The sequence below is a fragment of the Myxine glutinosa genome, chromosome 5 (assembly GCF_964187855.1).
Source record: "Myxine glutinosa chromosome 5, kmMyxGlut1.1, whole genome shotgun sequence".
In the NCBI taxonomy this organism is placed as follows: Eukaryota; Metazoa; Chordata; class Myxini; order Myxiniformes; family Myxinidae; genus Myxine; species Myxine glutinosa.
The window spans coordinates 86,704,824-86,725,480 of record NC_136265.1 but is presented as its reverse complement, the minus strand read 5'-3'; the positions used below and the strand labels follow the sequence as shown (position 1 = coordinate 86,725,480).

The following is a 20,657-nucleotide window of genomic DNA, read 5'->3' as shown; positions in this document are numbered from 1 at the left end:
ACAAAGTCGGAGGCTTGAGAGACAAAGTAGGAGGCTTGACAGACAAAGTCAGAGGCTTGAGAGACAAAGTCGGAGGCTTGAGAGACAAAGTAGGAGGCTTGAGAGACAAAGTAGGAGGCTTGAGAGACAAAGTAAGAGGCTTGAGAGACAAAGCAGGACGTTTGAGAGACAAAGTAGGAGGCTTGAGAGACAAAGTAGGAGGCGCGAGAGACAAAGTAGGAGGCTTGAGAGACAAAGTAGGAGGCTTGAGAGACAAAGCAGGAGGCTTGAGAGACAAAGTCGGAGGCTTGAGAGACAAAGCAGGAGGCTTGAGAGACAAAGTAGGAGGATTGAGAGACAAAGCAGGAGGCTTGACAGACAAAGTAGGAGGCTTGAGAGACAAAGTAGGAGGCTTCCGAGACAAAGTAGGAGGCTTGAGAGACAAAGTAGGAGGCTTGAGAGACAAAGTAGGAGGCTTGAGAGACAAAGTAGATATTTGTACCACCACCAATTCCAGCGGTGTAAATACCAATTTACCAGAATTGGGACACTGCATCCACGGCACCAACATCGCAACCTCCCATCTGTCCACACCATGCCACAACCCCGACCTCCAATGTCCATCGGTCTCCACACACACAGATACATCTAAACTCGTCCATAAATCTCTGAGAAACACACGACCTGTCCACCAAATTTCACAGTGAGGCGGGGTGGGGTGCAAATCAATTCTGAAATACAGAAGAACAAAAGAGGGGTTTGTCTGGAATTTGTCTCATTAAAACCCAATCCAAGAGTTCAGTGTAACAGACAGACAAACACATAGACACACAGAAAACCCCAGGGTCCCATTCAAGTTAGCTGGTTCCCAATCCACAAATGTCCACTTCCTCCCTCTTGCACTCTCCTTATTTCATTCCCTGTGCCAATTAAACAGACAGTTCAACGTGTGTAAAATCCAAGGTCGGAGCGCGCGTTGGGCTGGTGTGGGAGTGGGATGTTTTTCTGGCCCAACCAAGCCTGTTTATCAGATTAAAGGAAATGCATTGTAAATGCAGTGAATTTTCTTAAATGCCAAAATGAAATTGGACGGAGCTTTTTAAAGCACTTTGGACAATTTGCAGCTAATGTTAACCTTTAATTTCAACTAAATTGCAACTGAAGTTGTTTTCTTGACCCCAGGCGGTTACATACAGTGACATGCATCCCTGCTCACGTCACACAAGATGACAGGTGATCCACTATCAACAGACACCACACTACACAAACTTTTGGCAATACAACAACCAAAACTGCCAAGACAACAACAACACATCCAATCCACCTCAATAGCTCACCGAGCAGCTCATTGTATCTTTGTCTATCTAAAAAAAAATGCAATTCACGACGCACACAACCATCCCACAACACACAACACAATTGAATACAACAACAAAAACAACCACCTTTAGAGGCCATTTTTCTTTTCTTTTTTTGACTTTTCTTTTTGTAAAGTTTTGACTTTTTCAACATATTTCAACATACAGCTATTTGTTCTTCATTTCAACAATATTGATAGATAAAGGCGATATAATATAACAAATATCATGAAACATTTACATTTTGTAGTCCATTGTATCATTTAAATAAAAGTAATTCAATAAAAGCTCACCAAATTTCAAACTTGTCCAAAGCTCTCAGACTAATAAAATGAAATACACTCAACGCTGACCAATATATGTATTTATGAAGCTTAAGTACGCAATTAAAACTAAAGTGTTTGCACAATCAGGTCGAGGCTCCGGGAAATCCACTCGATTTACACAAATTACATATGCAATAAATTTTGCTTTCACACCACAACTCAGGACCTACGGGCACATAACTGTATGAAGGGCATACATCCGGTCGTCACCAACCCTGAGACCATACTATCTGCCGTGCCACCAGATACAAAGTGTGACTCAGTCATAGACTTGTGTTCAGCATTTTCTCCATCCCTCTCGAGGAAAAATTGCAGTATCTCTTTGCGTTCACATCTGGAGGACGCCAGTTTACGTGGACAGTATTAATACCACAGAGTTTCACAGATAGCCCACCCTATTTTCAAGGGCCTTCCACAAAGATTTGTTTGGTGTTCAACTACCCCGGGAGATCCACCTTAATTCAGTATGTTGACGATCTGCTAATCTGCTCAAAGAAAAAGGAAAGCTGCGAACAAGATACAATGGTGCTCTTGACAGCATTAGCTCATAAGGGGAATTAGGTAAATCAGGATAAGTTACCGTTCTGTGAGACGGAAGTTGTCTATTTGGGTCAAACTCTCAGGATGGACAAGGAAACTAACAACAGAAAGGATTACCTCAGTTTCGCATATCTCTAGACCAAAAACAAAGCGACAAACATTAATCCAATCTAAACTAGTGTTGCTTTGAGAATTTTAGAGATTTTCACAATCGGTATATTGAACGTTTCTCTCTGTACGTACATATGTCATAAACAATCCATATTCATTGACACAGGGATTGTTGTTCTTTGATACGAAGACCATCGCTGCCACTGGATAATGTCCCACAGTTAACAGTGCATGTCAGAGCAGAAACTCTACCATGGAGTCCAAGGAACTGTCCATAGATCTCTGAGATAGAATTGTGAGGAGGCATAGATCTGGGGAAAGGTATAAAACAATATGGACTGACACAGAATCTTCCTGGAGCTGGCGATCCGACCAAACTGACTTTCCGTTCTCAGGACCGAACTCTCTTATCTGTCTCCCTCTTCCAAATCCTGGTGGCATCTTGTCAAATCTGTTTCTGGTGCTTGTTCCCCCTCCATGCCCTCCCTCACATCAAATGGCTACACGGCTGAATCCGCACTGAAAAAGCTGAATGCCTCAACTCTGTGTTTGCCTCTAAATCTTGTGTCCCAAACCCACCCCTCTCTGGACCCACCGTACCCAGCTGCTCCTGGACTCTGTGTCCTTTCCTCCTGACAAGGTGGAAAGGTTTCTGTCAACCCTCGACTCTGATTCTGCAACTGGACCTGATGGCATCAGCCCACGGGTCCTAAAATCCTGTTCTTCCGCTTTCACTCCCTCTCTCTGTTCTCTTCACCCTCTCTTTTGCTCAAGGTCATCTGCCATCTGCTTGGAAATCAGCCAACATCACCGCTTTGCACAAAAAAGGTGCAAAAACAGATCCTAGCAACTACAGACCAATCAGCCTTCTCCCAATTATCAGCAAAGTCATGGAATCCATCATTGCTTCAGATATGAAATCTTTCCTCTTCTCCAATGGCTTGATCTCTGATCATCAATTTGGTTTCAGACCTGGTCACTCTACTCTGGACATGCTGCTTCTGCTTTCTCAACAATTGATGGAGGTCCTCAATGCCAAACAGGAAATTGGAGCTGTCTCCTTGACATATCACGTGCCTTCGATATGGTCTGGCACCCCGCTCTGCTCACCAAACTCTCCTCTTATGGTATCCATGGAAATCTCCACGCATGGCTGGCGGACTTCGTCTCTAGTCGTAGTCAACGTGTGGCCCTGAATGGGTTCCTCTCATCACCTTTTCCTGTTTAGGCTGGAGTTCCCCAAGGCAGTGTTCTGGGCCCTGTGCTTTTTCTGGTCTTCATCAATGATCTCTCTGACTCTCTTGAAAATCCTCTCTATCTCTTTGCTGATGACTCTACTCTCTGTCGCTCCATTCCTCATCCCTCAGATCGGCAGTCTGCAGCCTCCTCACTCTCTGCAGACCTGGACAAAATCACAGACTGGGCAAACAAGTGGAACATGTCTTTCAATCCTGACAAATCTCACACTCTTACGATGTCTCTCCGAAAAGACCGACTGGACAACCCTCCCATCCACTTTCTGAATAATCCTCTCCAAGAAGTTCTGTCACTCAAGCTTTTGGGTCTCACTATCTGCCATGATCTTTCCTGGGAAAACCACATTTCAAATCTGGCCTCCAAAGCCAGTCGCCGACTGGGCATCCTCCGTCGTGTGAAGTCCTTCCTTGGCACACCTGAGCTCCTCACCACACACAAGGCTTTCATCCGCAGCTCAATGGAATACTGCTCTCCCCTCTGGGCTGGTGCTCCTGCCTCACACCTAGCTCGTCTTCACGCTGTTGAAACCAAAGCGTTCAGAATGATTGGAATCTCCGCGATGAAGCTAACTCCAAGGGCCTTTCACTCACTCACCGCAGGCAGGTTGGTGGTCTTTCCATCTTCGACTGACTCCTCTCTGGCCTTGCCCCCCCCCCCCCAGCTCTCTCTGGGCTCTGTCCCCCAAATATTCCACAAGATCTGCCTGCAACCCTCTTATGGTTAAACTGCCAAAATCAAGACTCTCTGCTCACCTTCACTCCTCTTTTCTCCCGCCTCTGGAACAAACTCTCTCACTCTCTTCAATCCCACTCCACCCTCCAGGTCATTAAAACAGCTGTTCACCACCATCTCTTATCTTCCCCCATCCAAAACCTTGATCTTTTCTACCCCCGCTAATTTCACCCCAAATCCACTTTTTTGAAATACCAACTTCTGTCCTGGAAGTCCTTGTGTTTTATACTTCTCCCCCCCCCCCCCCCTTCCCACGCCTCCTCCCCCAAAGCCCTCTTCCTCACACACATCTCCCTGCTCTCAAATGTTGTGTTTGTGTGCTTCCCCTTCTCTCCCCATCTTGTCTTCCACTACCTCTTTTGATATATTTTGTTTGTCTGGTTGATTTGTTTGTGAAATAAATGTTAGCTCTTTCACGAGCCTCGATTCAGTATTCAAAAAACAAAACAAAAAAAAACAAACAGAAAATAACGGAACATGGTCAGGGAGGTGACCAAGAACACAATCACCACTCTGGCAGAACACCAGAGTTCCTTTGCTGAAATGCCAGAACCTGCCAGGAGGACAAGTCAATGCAGCATTTCACAAATCGAGGGTTTATGGAAGAGTGACTAAATGGAAGCCACTCCTGAGAAAAACGTACATAACAGTATGCCTGGAGTTTGTAAAAAGGCACGTGAAAGACAGAGCATGAGGCAAAATATTCTTTATTAATATTAATATTCAAAATGTTCTGATGAGACGAAAATCAAATTATTTGGCCTGAATGCAAAGCACTATGTCTGGCGGAAGCAAAGCATAGCTCATAACCCATCCAACACCATTCTTACCATGAAGCATGGAGGTGGCAGCATCATGCTATGTGGATGTTTTTCAGCGGCAGGAAATGGGTGCCATTTTGGTGATGTGAAGTCAAACAAGTCATATTCACATTCAAACATTCACAATGTGCTCGTGTGTTTTAAGGCATTTTGAGTGAGTGAAAGACGTTTTGCAAATCGTGCATCAGTGTGGACATTGTCTCGTGCGACTTGTCAAGTAAATTTTCATGTGCTTTTCATGTGGAATGATCGATTAAAAGATTTTCTACAAATTGTGTTCTGGGCCCAGTCCTATTCTGCATTCTTGAATGATCTCTCTTCTGTATCCATCTTGTCCAACCTATGGATGCTCTCCTGCCTCTCATTCCTCCCCACACCCATAGTTTGTCCTAGCCTGCGTCTATCTCTTCCACGAGCCTCGGCTACATTAAAAAAAGGTAAAATAAAATGTGTTTCATGAGCTCAAATTATTTAATGAAGGATTTTACACAAATTTGGCATTTGCATGCACACTCTCTTTGTTGGTAATCTCCTTGTTCTCCATAGTGAATTCCATGCGTTTTTCAGGTGGCATGACCGATTGAACGATTCTCCACAAACTGTGCATTTGTACGGTCTTTCTCTGTTGTGATTATCATGTGTGGTTTAAGGTTGGATGACTCATTAAAATATTTTCTACAAGTTGTGCATTTGTATGGGCGTTCATCATGATGAATTCTCATGTGTGATTTAAGGTGGGATGATTGATTAAACGATTGTCCACAACTTGTGCATTTGTATGTGCGTTCATCATTATGAATTCTCATGTGTGATTTAAGGTGGGATGATTGATTAAACGATTTTCCACAACTTGTGCATTTGTATGGGCGTTCATCATTATGAATGCTCATGTGCCTTTTCAGGATGGATGACTGCTTAAAAGATTTTCCACAAGTTGAGCATTTGTATGGGCGTTCAGCATTGTGAATTCTGATGTGTGATTTAAGGTGGGATGATTGATTAAACGATTTTCCACAACTTGTGCATTTGTATGGGCGTTCATCATTGTGAATGCTCATGTGCCTTTTCAGGATGGATGACTGGTTAAAAGATTTTCCACAAATTGTGCATTTGTATGGGTGTTCAGCATTGTGAATTCTCATGTGCCTTTTAAGGTGGGATGAGTCACGAAAAGATTTTCCACAACTTGTGCATTTGTATGGGCGTTCACCATTGTGAATTCTCATGTGTGTTTTAAGGTTGGATGACCAATTAAAAGATATTCCACAACTTGTACATTTGTATGGACGTTCATCATTGTGAATTCTCGTGTGTGATTTAAGGTGGGATTGATTAAACGATTTTCCACAACTTGTGCATTCGTATGGGCGTTCATCATTGTGAATGCTCATGTGCCTTTTCAGGATGGATGACTGGTTAAAAGATTTTCCACAAATTGTGCATTTGTATGGGTGTTCAGCATTGTGAATTCTCATGTGCCTTTTAAGGTGGGATGAGTCACTAAAAGATTTTCCACAAATTGTGCATTTGTATGGGCGTTCACCATTGTGAATTCTCATGTGTGTTTTAAGGTTGGATGACCGATTAAAAGATTTTCCACAACTTGTACATTTGTATGGACGTTCATAATTGTGAATTCTCATGTGTATTTTAAAGGTGGATGAATGATTAAAAGATTTTCCACAACTTGCACATTTGTATGGGCGTTCACCATTGTGAATTCTCACGTGTGTTTTAAGGGTGGATGACTGATTAAAAGATTTTCCACAACTTGTACATTTGTATGGGCGTTCACCATTGTGAATTCTCATGTGTGTTTTAAGGTTGGATGATCGATTAAACGATTTTCCACAACTTGTACATTTGTATGGACGTTCATCATTGTGAATTCTCATGTGTATTTTAAGGGTGGATGAATGATTAAAAGATTTTCCACAAGTTGTACATTTGTATGGGCGTTCACCATTGTGAATTCTCATGTGTATTTTAAGGGTGGATGAATGATTAAAAGATTTTCCACAAGTTTTGCATTTGTCTGGGCGTTCATCTTTCTCTCCTTTGTGAACCTGGTGTAAATTATTTTGTGCAAACATTTCATTATTCATTTTGTTGTGTTTGTAAAAAGTCCTCTTGTTTGTTTCAGTTGGCGAGTCCTGCGGGCCAGTGTCTTCGCTGTTCATAAAAGTAGGTGCAGGCTCCCTTGTGGATTCAATGGATCCACCTGAAAATACAACATCACATGACCTGTCAAAAACAAATCTGATTTTGTTCAATACTCACAATATAATTCTGACGGACGTAAACAAGTACATGTGTATTTGTTACACTGAAAAAAAGTTTTTAAAAAACGACTCAATGTAAATATACAGTACTGTGCAATCGTTTGGGTTTTCCCCATGATATTGTTGCGGATATGGGATTTGGATCCATCCATATCCGCTTGTAAATATTCCCCTATTTCCTCAATACTTCCCAACTCTCCCCAATCCCCCATTCCCGAGTCCCATTTTCTGTAAACAACACTCTGTAGACCCGACCTCCCCCTATTTCCCCCATTAAATGTCGCATCCAGGTCCACCGCATCTCACGTAGACAACTATAGGACATCTTGCTAGTTATTCTTAGTCTATGTCAGTTAAGGACTCGTTTCCATTAATTCTGACTCTTCGTTGCACCAGAATGTGATTGTATGGCACCGTTAGGAAGTTTAGGACCTCCCAATACCTCCCCGCAGCTCTTCCTCACGGTTCAGCAACAACAACAACAACAACAGCGGCGGCGGCGCGGGGAGTGTGCGTCCTCACTCCGGCTTGGTTGGTAGGGGGTGTTGGGAGGGCACCAAGCCTTTCCAACGAGCCGCCATCGAACATGTGCTCGACGGGGTTACCAAGTAGGGGCTCGCTGTCAGCTCCTCGTCAAGGGCGGAGCCCGGTAACCCCCGCACCCAATAGAAGCGGCGGACCGATCCCATCTGGGTCGGAGCCAACGAGCCGAGGGCGTGTCACTCCCCGCTGAGCATGCGCAGGAAGAGGGAGGTGACGTCAGATGCGCGCTGAGCTTGGAGAGAGAAGGACGCCACCTCCGAGCGCTGTGACACCTCCCCGCATCTCTGGACTGGACCGTGCTTTATCCTGTACCTGAGCCAAGGTGCACCTTGTGCTATCGACTGCCTGTCCTTCCCTGCCATCAATCCCTGTGTAAGTCAGTCTTGTTCCGTTTGTCTGTGGTCTGTCGGGGATAAGATAAGACTGTATCTAAGTGCCCATCTCTTCTGTGTCTTTACCTCATTACCTTGTAATCTACCCCTTTTCTCCACCACTAATTATATCCTCCTCCGGAGGTCTTGAGAACTGTACCCCTTGCGTCGTTTCATCTATCCCAGTCGTTGTGTCCTTTCCAATCATTGATTTAGCAGAGCGCGATTTGGTCAACGTCGGGTGGAATCGGGTGAGTTGGGGAAGAATCGGGGGAACTGTTAGGTCGCGGCAATACCACCGCTCGGGAAATAACATCTAATCCGCGATCCGTAACAATATTTATACTTTAGGGTAAATTCATCCAATTGTCAGGGATAGGTCACTTGTTTATATGACTGTAAATCGATTGTTTCACATGCATTTGTAAAGGCAAACTGATGCAGTAAACTAGAGAGTTCATAGAACACGATACCCCGATGAAGTGTTCAACGATACACTTCAATTTTCATAAAATAATGATTTCTAATATCATCAAAAAAATCACAAAGTTTCGCGCTGTTGAAGCAGTCATATGCACCACCCTTACACATCAACCTATTTGACATGTCAAAGTACGACAAAACTGGATATTCTTGGGAGTATTAAAAGGTGATTTTTTCCACAGTGTTCAAATATATAATTCAATTTAAATTTAAAAAAGATTGTAACGGTCGAATAAAGTTAATTAATTCTGGGTTTTACCACCGTTTTACCCAGTACATCGCCCGATCTTACACATTACATTACTTATTCATTCCTGTTGTTTGTATCCTTTATGAGGTCCTTCAAAACAGCAAGCTTCCTGTTTGGAATGATTTTCCATTTTCTTTGACTGACAGACAGACAGGCAGAGTAAAAATATGATTTAACTCCTCTCTGCACATTGCACATGTACAATCGGATGATTTCAAATCCCAAGTATGTGAAAACGAAAGACTCGTCTTCCTATTTATGTTCAAAATAAAACATTAGATTGAAATAAGTTTTAAAAAGCGGGAGGGCCGACGGGAGTTGTGGGAGATATGTTGAAGGCAGCAGGAAGTTGGGGTGTGAAGAGAATGGCAGAGATCTGTAATCTGGTGGTGAAAGAAGGTCGCATTCCAGTGGATTGGGAACTGAGTACCCTCGTCCCTCTATACAAGGGGAAATGTGACCCTCTGGAGTGTGGCTCGTACCGAGCGATAAAGTTATTGGAGCATGGAATGAAGGTATTGGAAAGGGTGTTGGAGAGGAGGATAAAGAAGAAGGGGAAGATCGACGAAATGCAGTTTGGATTTATGCCAGGAAGAGGAACGACAAACGTGCTCTTTATTGTGAGGCAGTTGCAGGAGACGTACATGGAGAAGAGGAAGAAGTTGTGTCTTGGGTTTGTTGATCTGGAGAAAGCATTCGATAGGGTTCCACGGGAAGTATTGACATGGGCATTGAGGAAGTTAGTAGTGGAGGAATGGTTGATCAGAGTTGTGATGGCAATGTACAAAAGAGCGCGCACAGCTGCAAGGACGAAGGACGGGAACAGTGGTGAGTTTGAGGTAAAGGTGGGAGTGCATCACGGGTCGGTACTAAGTCCACTACTATTTGTAGCTGTGATGGAGGTGCTGGCTCAGACCGTAGAGGAGGGTTTACCATGGGAGTTGTTGTATGCAGATGATCTGGTGTTGATTGCGGAAAGTATGGATGGACTGAAGGAAAAGATGAACAAGTGGAAGGAATGTATGGAGACAAAAGGTCGGAAGGTGAATATAGGAAAGACGAAGGTGATGGCAAGTGGTAAAGCATGTGGTGAGGTGGAAAGAACTGGGAAGTGGCCATGTGCTGTGTGCAGGAAGGGTGTCGGAGTGAACTCCATTCAATGTACAATGTGCGCTGAGTGGGTTCATCAAAAATGTAGAGGTCTGAGAGGGTCATTAACCAGTGTGGCAGCTACATTCAAATGTAAGGTGTGCACAGAGGGAGCTGCAGATGGAGGAAATGTTGAGTTGGATCTTGGAGACGGCGTGAAGCTGGAAGGTGTGAAAACATTTTGCGACCTCGGAGACATGCTGAATGGAGAAGGTGGATCAGACTCGGCAACGGCTGCTCGAGTGAGATGTGCATGGAAGAAGTTTCGGGAACTGAGTGGTGTGCTGATGAGGAGGGAAGTGTCGTTGTAGCTGAAGGGAAAGGTGTACCCTGCATGTGTGAGAAGTGTTATGATTTATGGGAGCGAGACATGGGTCATGAATGTAGAGCAGCAACGAAGGCTGGAAAGGGTGGAAATGCGAATGGTTCGGTGGATGTGCGGAGTGTCGTTGAGAGAGAGGAAGACAAATGATGAATTGCGAAAGATGATAGGAATCGAGCCTGTGATTGATGCTGTGAAGAGAAACAGGTTGAGATGGTTTGGTCATGTGTTGAGGAAGGATGAAAGTGACTGGTTGAGAAGAGTGATGGAAATGAATGTAGAAGGAAGTGGAGGACGGGGAAGACCGAGAAAGACTTGGCTAAAGATGGTGGAAGAAGAAATGCGGGCAAGGGGGTTAACAAGGAGAGATACAGAAAATAGGGCAAAATGGAGAAGATTGTCATGGGGACCGCAAGGCTAATCCCCGCTCTAGCAGGGAAAATGGCCTTAAAATGCATGTTGTTGTGTTGTTGTTCCTCGATCATAAACCGATGATCATAAATTGCTAAGATGAACAGGCGGACACAATTCAATTGCTTAACCCTGTTTTTCACTTCACATGCACAGGGTAATAACTTGAGAGAGCAATCACATTGCAGACCCTTGCCAGGACTTATCTTGTGTGGTGTATTTTGTGTGACAAATAAATGGAAGGATTTACGAAATGAAAGCACGTTGATTGCAAAAGAAAGGTATAAATGGTTTAAAGGGAAAAGGTCTGGTGTCAAGGTGCAAAGGTCAAAATTCTGAAAACGTCGAATGGGGTTTATAATGTACATCATCGGCATCATCATCATCGCCGTGTTACGGCCGTTTCCATGCTTGCACGTGTAAACCGTGATTCACCGAATGGCTGCTTCGCCAAAAGGCATATATGAGGAATGGTTTTTTTGTGGCCGGATGCCCTTCCTGACACCACCACAGAATCAGCTGTGGACTTGGCCTTTGTCGAAAGAGACACACCCTGCAAGGCAGCAGAGAAGAAGCCTCTCCTCAATGAAAGACACATGAAAGCCCGCTTGGAGTTTGCAAAAAAGCACCTAACGGACTCTCAGACTGTGAGAAACAGGATTCTGTGGTCTGATGAAACCAAGATTGAACTGTTTGGCTTCCGTCTGGCCCACTCTGCCATAAAACCCAGATCGGTGGAGTGTTGCAGTGACGGTTGTCCTTCTGGAAGTTTCTCCCATCTCCACACAGGATCTCTGGAGCTCAGCCAGAGTGACCATCGGGTTCTTGGTCACCTCTTTTACCAAGGCCCTTCTCCCCGAATTGCTCAGTTTGGCTGAGCGGCCAGCTCGAGGAAGAGTCTTGGTTGTTCCAAACTTCTTCCATTTAAGAATTATGGAGGCCACTGTGTTCTTGGGAACCTTCAATGCAGCAGAATTATTTTTTTTTGGAGGCTTCCCCAGATCTGTGCCTCGACACAATCCTGTCTCTGAGCTCTGCAGCAGTTCCTTCATCCTCATGACTTGGTTTTTGCTCTGATATGCAGTCAGCTGTGAGACCTTATATAGAGAGGTGTGTGCCTTTCCAAATCATGTCCAATCAATTGAATTTACCACAGGTGGACTCCAATCAAGGTGAAGAAACATCTCAACGATGATCAAGAGAAATGGGAGGCACCTGAGCAAAATTTCAAGTGTCATAGCAAAGGCTATGAATACTGATGTCAATGTGATAGTTCAATTTTTTCTTTTTAATAAATCTGCAAAACGTTCTAAAATCCTGTTTTCTCTTTTTCATTATGGGGTATTGAGTGCAGATTGATGAGGGGAAAAAATGAATTTAAAAGATTTCAGCATCAGGCTGCAACATAACAAAATGTGAAAAAAGTGAAGGGGTCTGAATACTTTCTGAATGCACTGTATAAAAACAGGCAGTCCCCGGGTTACGAACGAGTTCCGTTTTTAAGTCTGTCTGTAAGTCGAATTTGTATGTAAGTCAGAACAGTTGCGTACAGTTCACATCTAGCGTCAATTAGTCAAATGTTTGTCTTCGTATATAGTATATATTTTACCAAAAACATCTATCGGTATAAAAAACATGAAAGAAACATTTCTTAAACTGTTTGGATAGAAAAGAAAAGATAATGATTGAAGGTTAACACTTAATCTCGTTCCAATTGATGTCTTGCAAACCTTGAAACGATCATACCTTGATATATCTCTCCGAGATGATGGGCCTGGTGTTGGAGAGGATGGACCTAGTGCTGGTCAATTTTCTCAAAGTCAACATCAAGGGTGGCTTGAACAGAGCTTTTCTCATATTTCTCTTGTCTGCCGCTCCCCTTATTATATACATTGTGTGTCTGATTTTTTTTCTGTGTGATAAATGTTAGCTCTTTCACGAGCCTCGATTCTGTATACAACAACAACAACAACAACAAAAAGTTAATTTTTAAAAAACTATTATAATAGGCTACTCGTGGGGTCACCCATGGGAATCCCACGGGCATGGACGTGTATGACATTTGGACATCTTGATTTAGATGCTGCACATTAAATTTTACAAAATGGTCACTGGCAATTCATCAGATCCAGAAATAGTGTCATAAACACAATTCATTTATTTATTTCACATATGTGACCCCTCACTCCTCTCCACCTGACACTTTCCTCTCTCCACCCTCACGCCTCTCCAATCCCACTCCTCCTCACACTCCCCTCCAATACCTCCTCACACTCCCCTCCAATACCTCCTCACACTCCCCTCCAATACCTCCTCACACTCCCCTCCAATACCTCCTCACACTCCCCTCCAATACCTCCTCACACTCCTCTCCAATACCTCCTCACACTCCTCTCCAATACCTCCTCACAGTCCCCTCCAATCGCTCCTCACTCTCCTCTCCAATCGCTCATCACTCTCCTCTCCAATCACTCCTCACTCTTCGCTCTCCAACACCTAGCTCCTCGCTCTCCAACCCCTAGCTCCTCGCTCTCCAACCCCAAGCTCCTCGCTCTCCAACACCTCGCTCCTCGCTCTCCAACCTCTCGCTCCTCGCTCTCCAACCCCTCGCTCCTCGCTCTCCAACCCCCAGCTCCTCGCTCTCCAACCCCATGCTCCTCACTCTCCAACCCCCAGCTCCTCACTCTCCAACCCCCAGCTCCTCACTCTCCAACCCCCAGCTCCTCACTCTCCAGCCCCCAGCTCCTCACTCTCCAGCCCCCAGCTCCTCACTCTCCAACCCCCAGCTCCTCACTCTCCAACCCCCAGCTCCTCATTCTTCAACCCCCAGCTCCTCACTCTCCAACCCCCAGCTCCTCACTCTCCAACCCCCAGCTCCTCACTCCCCAACCCCCAGCTCCTCACTCTCCAACCCCCAGCTCCTCACTCTCCAACTCCTCGCTCCTCTCCAATTTCTCGCTCTTCTCCAACTCCTAGCCCCTCACTCTCCAACCCCTAGCTCCTCACTCTCCAACCCTCCTCATAGTTGTTGCAGCAGCATCCTTTGCGAGTCTGTCATCACGTTCATCGAGGGTCTCATTCTCCCGTCTCGTTCTTTTTCTTGCTGCAGTATAGTGGGGTCACCCGTGGGAATCCCACGGTTTGAGGCCTGTTTAGTTCGGCCCGTGCTGTCTTTCTCTCTCACACAGGTTTATTTCAACTCAAATTCGATATATCGTTTCATTTTTTAACAGTTGCTAACATAGTTTTAGACTCGGTTGAAAAAAACGGGAAGAGAATCCCATGAAAGCTTCTGTTTATAGAACGAAATGAATTCTCAAAGGCCTGTAAAATAAAGCCCATTCATTGAGTCACCCTCACGATTTTATCTCAAATTCACCATCTGATTGAATTTTTATCGATGGTTTTAGACTCGGTGTCAGAAATAATTCAGAACATTCACACACACACGGGAAAATGTAGAGATACATTTTTAAAAATCGCTCTACGATGATACACGAAAAGACACCGCCTAAAATAACAGTCGGGGAAAATGTCGACATATATTAAAAATTCGCTTTTTCTTTTCCGTTAAGATATATTACTTTTACTTTTGATGACAGTCATCACAAAAACGACATATATTTCTTCGTTCTCATTTCATTCAACATTTTTATCCGGAAGTAAAATATGCTTCAGGAAATTACCGAGAGATATTTCTTCGTTTTTTTTTTTTAGTTATGTGCGCATACACTTTAAATAGGTTTATTTGAAATCTTTAATTTTCACAATGTAATTTACTTGCCATTTGTCATTTGATGATTATGAGACACTTCCTCTTGAGGATCGTGATAATTCATGCGTTGCGTGGAAACTTCCATTTCCAAAATGAACAACGGTCGATGAAGAACGCAGACTTTAACTGGATGCAGCAAGAAAACGAATGAGACGGGTGAATGAGTCCGTCGACGAACGTCAATTGTTACATGCTCCTCCCCAAACCCCGGCCACGGTGTACCTCCGAGCCCCGAAAGGAGTCCCGGCAGGAAGATGTGCTATTATGTGTGCCAATGACCAAGGGTGAAACCACACCAATCAATTGTTACAAAAACCAAGTATTGTATTAAAACCACACAATAATAACAAGGAACACACGTCCAAGAAAACGTCACTTGCACAGCAAACACCATATAATTTCGATGGTGGTACCACCAATTTCCTGAATCAATAACTCACGGTATTCCAACGTGAGCAATCGGTAACATCCCCCAAAGTCACGGTGTCACAATACCAGGGCCAAAGTCGATCCCTTTGGCTCTCGCGATCACAAGAAAAGGTCGAACTGAGACCTGAACCCAGAACGGCTAACAGTCGACGCTGCAGACGAGCTGCTTGGTGAGGTGTCGGGCCGACGTCGGTCCGGTAAATGTTCACCCAAAAGGCGAGTGGGAATTCACACCTTCGGTTCATCAGACAATGACACTGATATGAACGAAAACGGTTCCCAAGCGGAGAACCGCGAAGAACCGGGAATTTCCCAAGCGAAATCCACGACACACGAGAACCAGGCGAAGGACTGGTGCGAGGTGAAATGGTGGACGGGCCCGTAATGGAGGCGTACCTGCTCTCCAGTGATGATTCACTTTCGGAACAAAAAGCAAAACCCACCACGCAGGTTTATTTGCCACAGCAATAACGACACTGTCACAGGAATCCCTTTCCCGAGGAAACCAATATTCGCTCGTGACCAATGTCCACCAGCGTCCACTCGACACCTCGAAGCAGATAGGCCTTCCTTTCCCGATCTCACTTGATCCGCTCGCCCGCCACTTCTTCTTCTTCCGTTTTCTCCCTCACCCATCTTGTTTTCCTTCTGAGACATTATTTTTTATCTTTGAAAACAGTTATCTCCATTTCACATTCAAACTGTAACAATAATAGTACATGAAACTAAAAATGCTTCAAGTGGATGACAACCACAAAGACGGAAGTGACGAATCCGTAACACAATGCAGACTTGAACAGGATGCAGCAAGAACAAGCGTTACGCCGAGGTCCCCCGTCGGTGAAGTGATGTGCGTTGACAAAGTGGAAGATGCAGAAAACATGGAAGAGTCGATAATATTTGCGAGTGGGTTGGAGACACACCTGATTAGAAGTTAGTAGTTCATTTATTTTTCAAGATATTCCACTCACAAGGTTCAGACATATATGGTGGTGGCCATCTTGGATTTTGATGTGGCAACCCAATTTTCAATAGCGTTCCTCCTTATGCCTAGATACACCCACACACCAGATTAGAAGTTGGTACTTCGCTAATATTTCAAGCTATTCCGCTCAAGGTTCAGACATACATGGTGGTGGCCATCTTGGATTTTGATGTGGCAACCCAATTTTCAACAGCGTTCTTCCTTATGCTGAGATACACCCACACACCAAATTAGAATTCGGTCCTTCGCTGACGCACGCACACACGTCCGCACACAACGAGACAAGACGGGAGCACCGCACAGGATGCTGCTGCAACAATGATGAGGAGGGTTGGAGACGAGTTAGGGGTTGGAGAAGAGTTAGGGGTTGGAGAAGAGTTAGGGGTTGGAGAAGAGTTAGGGGTTGGAGAAGAGTTAGGGGTTGGAGAAGAGTTAGGGGTTGGAGAAGAGTTAGGGGTTGGAGAAGAGTTAGGGGTTGGAGAAGAGTTCGGGGTTGGAGAAGAGTTAGGGGTTGGAGAAGAGTTAGGGTTGGAGAAGAGTTAGGGGTTGGAGAAGAGTTAGGGGTTGGAGAAGAGTTAGGGGTTGGAGAAGAGTTAGGGGTTGGAGAAGAGTTAGGGGTTGGAGAGGAGTTAGGGGTTGGAAAGGAGTTAGGGGTTGGAGAGGAGTTAGGGGTTGGAGAGCAAGGAGCTAGGGGTTGGAGAGAGGAGCTCGGGGTTGGAGAGTGAGGAGCTCGGGGTTGGAGAGTGAGGGGATAGGGGTTGAAGAGGAGCGAGAAATTGGAGAGGAGGGAGGGGTTGGAGAGTGAGGAGCAAGGGGTTGGAGAGTGAGGAGCAAGGGGTTGGAGAGTGAGGAGCAAGGGGTTGGAGAGTGAGGAGCAAGGGGTTGGAGAGTGAGGAGCAAGGGGTTGGAGAGCGAGGAGTTAGAGAGTGAGGAGCTTGGGGTTGGAGAGTGAGGAGCTAGGGGTTGGAGAGTGAGGAGCTAGGGGTTGGAGAGTGAGGAGATAGGGGTTGGAGAGTGATGAGCTAGGGGCTGGAGAGTGAGGAGCTAGGGGCTGGAGAGTGAGGACTAGGGATTGGAGAGTGAGGAGCTAGGGGTTGGAGAGTGAGGAGCTAGGGGTTGGAGAGTGAGGAGCTAGGGGTTGGAGAGTGAGGAGCTAGGGGTTGGAGAGTGAGGAGCTAGGGGTTGGAGAGTGAGGAGCTAGGGGTTGAATAGTGAGGGGCGAGGAGTTGGAGAGCGAGGAGCGAGGGGTTGGAGAGCGAGGAGCGAGGGGTTGGAGAGCGAGGAACGAGGGGTTGGAGAGCGAGGAACGAGGGGTTGGAGAGCGAGGAGCGAAGAGTTGGAGAGCGAGGAGCGAGGGGTTGGAGAGCGAGGAACGAGGGGTTGGAGAGCGAGGAACGAGGGGTTGGAGAGCGAGGAACGAGGGGTTGGAGAGCGAGGAACGAGGGGTTGGAGAGCGAGGAACGAGGGGTTGGAGAGCGAGGAACGAGGGGTTGGAGAGCGAGGAACGAGGGGTTGGAGAGCGAGGAACGAGGGGTTGGAGAGTGAGGAACGAGGGGTTGGAGAGTGAGGAACGAGGGGTTGAAGAGTGAGGGGCAAGTGGTTCGAGAGCGAGGAGCTAGGGGTTGGAGAGCGAGGGGCTAGGGGTTGGAGAGCGAGGAGCTAGGGGTTGGAGAGCGAGGGGCTCGGGGTTGGAGAGCGAGGAGCTAGGTGTTGGAGAGCGAGGAGCGAGGGATTGGAGAGTGAGGAGCAAGGAGTTGGAGAGTGAGGAGCAAGGAGTTGGAGAGTGAGGGCTGATTGGAGCGGAGAGTGCGGAGCGATTGGAGAGGAGAGTGAGGAGCGATTGGAGAGGCGAGTGAGGAGTGATTGGAGAGGAGAGTGAGGCACTATTGGAGAGGAGAGTGAGGAGCGATTGTAGGGGAGTGTGAGGGATTGGAGAGGAGTGTGAGGAGGTATTGGAGGGGAGTGTGAGGAGGAGTGAGATTGGAAAGGCGAGAGGGTGGATAGAGCAGAGTGTCAGGTGGAGAGGAGTGAGGGGTCACATATTATGTGAAATGAATGAATTGTGTTCATTACACCATTTCTGGATCTGATGAATTGCCATCAACCATTTTGTAAAATTTAATGTGCAGCATCGAAATCAAGATGTCCAAATGTCATACACGTCCATGCCCGTGGGATTCCCACGGGTGACCCCACAAAACTGCAGATAGAAAAAGAACGAGCCAGGAGAACGAGACCCTCGATGAACGTGATCACAGACTCGCAAAGGATGCTGCTGCAACAACGATGAGGTGGGTTGGAGAGGAGCGAGGGGAGAGGAGTTAGGGGTTGGAGAGTGAAGAGCTAGGGGTTGGAGAGTGAAGAGCTAGGGGTTGGAGAGTGAAGAGCTTGGGGTTGGAGAGGCATGAGGACTAGGAGAGTGAGGAGCAAGGAGTTGAAGAGTGAGGAGCGAGGAGTTGGAGAGGGATGAGCGAGGAGTTGGAGAGCGAGGATGAGGAGTTGGAGAGCGAGGACGAGGAGTTGGAGAGCGAGGAGCGAGGGGTTGGAACGAGGAGCAAGGGGTTGGAGAGTGAGGCGCGAGGGGTTGGAGAGCGAGGAGTGAGGAGTTGGAGAGCGAGGAGCTAGGGGTGGGAGAGCAAGGAGCTAGGGGTGGGAGAGCAAGGAGCGAGGAGTTGGAGAGCGACGAGCTCGGTGTTGGAGAGTGAGGGGTGATTGGAGAGGAGAGTGAGGAGCGATTGGAGAGGATGATGAGGGATTGGACAGGAGTTTGAGGGATTGGAGAGGAGTGTGAGGGCTTAGAGAGGAGTGTGAGGGATTGGATAGGCGTGTGAAGAAGTATTGGAATGGAGTGTGAGGAGGGATTGGAGGGGAGTGTGAGGAGGAGTGGGAATGGATAGGCGTGAGGGTGGAGAGAGGAGAGTGTCAGGTGGAGAGGAGTGAGGGGTCACATATGTGAAATAAATAAAGTGTTCATAACACCATTTCTGGATCTTTGAGTACCAGTTCACTGGTAATTCCCTGCGTGTCGTAAAAGGCGACAAAAAGGGTTGGCGGCAGGAAGGGCATCCAGCCGTAAAAACATTGCTTCAAAAAGGGGTCCGAAAAGCAACAACAACCACGGTCCCCGAAAAAGGCCAACCCCCGCTTTGCGGGGAAGAATGGCCTCTAAATGTGTTTTTTTTTTTTTTTTTTTATACACCATTTCTGGATCTGATGAATTGCCAGTAACCATTTTGTAAAGTTGAAAGTGCAGCATCTAAATCAAGATGTCCAAATGTCACACACGCCCATGCCCGTGGGATTCCCACAGGTGACCCCACTAGTTGTTTTTTTTAAAAATAGGCTTCACGGAGGTCGGTACGTAAGTACGGGCGTTCGTAAGTCGGTCGTTCGTAACCCAGGGCCTGCCTGTATATTGCTCAGTTTGGCCGGGCGGCCAGCTCCAGGAAGAGTCCTGGTTGTTCCAAACTTCTTGAGAAGTTGAGAAGCTTGAGGGAACTTGAGATTGTGGGGGTTGTTGCAGGAGGAGAGATGTTATTTGTGTGGAGGTTTGGGAACGGTGCAGCATGCACTGAGTACATGCTCAGTAGCATTGGCAGGAGGGCAATACAGGTGTCGACATGATCAGGTGCTGGCGGTGGTGATGCAAATGGTGCAACAAGTGGTGCTGAGGTCGAGAGAGAGAAGAGTGGAGAAGGAGACCGATGGGGAAGAGGTGTTGTTTGTGAAAGAGGGCCAAGTGGTAAGAGGTGGACAGAGGACGAGGTGGAAAGCAAGAGGGCTGTCAGATTCTTGTGATTGGCAGGTGGTGGCAGACCTAAAGCCACAATTGGTATTCCCAGAGGAGATCTGTGTGACAAGGTTGCGGCCTGACATTGTCATTTGGTCAGGTGCAACAAGTCAGGTCACCTTAGGGGAATTGGCTGTACCTTGGGAAGAGAACATGGAGGAGGTGCACGAGAGGAAGAGAGAAAAGTACAGTGAGCTGGAGGCAGAGTGTCGGGAGAAGCGTTGGCGAGTTTCTTGTCAGCCATTTGAGGTGGGGTGTGGAGGGTGTATTGGCAATTCCTTTTCTGCATTTCTTACTCGGCTTGGAGTGTGTGTGGGACAGAAAGAAGGAGGATGTGTAACAAAGTGGCCCAGGTTGCCTTGAAAGGCTCACTTTGGATATGGAGGAAGTTTATGGAAGCACGTCGAACGTTGTAGGTTGAGGTTATGGAATAGAAATGGAGATGTGTGAATGGTGTGTGTGTGTGTGTGTGTGTGTGTGTGTGTGTGTGTGTGTGTGTGTGTGTGTGTGTGTGTGTGTGTGTGTGTGTGTGTCAATGATCTGGTGTGTTTGTTGGAGAGTGGTGAAGGGTATAAAGGTGGGTGTTTGCGTGTTCCACCATGTTTACTTGTTTGGTGCTGTGGATCCTGGAAGTGGAGGCGATTTTGTTGTTGTAGTCTGCGTTCGCACTGGCTGGGTGTGGGGGTATGTACGCATCCAGGTGTAGTTGCTGCATGTGGAGGTGTTGTAAAATCACAAGATAT

The 20,657-nt window shown here is 46.3% G+C and overlaps 1 protein-coding gene across 4 annotated transcripts in view; it reads right to left on the bottom strand.

Annotated features, from left to right (window-relative positions):
- LOC137415082 (uncharacterized) overlaps positions 1-20,657 on the bottom strand; it is a 399,049-nt gene that overhangs the window by 240,030 nt on the left and 138,362 nt on the right. For 2 of the 4 annotated variants that reach the window (XM_078778291.1, XM_078778292.1), the window contains one exon: positions 4,993-7,413. In XM_078778291.1, coding sequence (XP_078634417.1) covers positions 5,688-7,304 — 1,617 coding nt within the window. In that variant the 5' untranslated portion in view covers positions 7,305-7,413 and the 3' untranslated portion in view covers positions 4,993-5,687. Of the gene's footprint in view, positions 1-4,992; positions 7,414-20,657 lie in introns of those variants that run through there. The other 2 variants (XM_078778286.1, XM_078778289.1) reach the window with 2 other exon arrangements.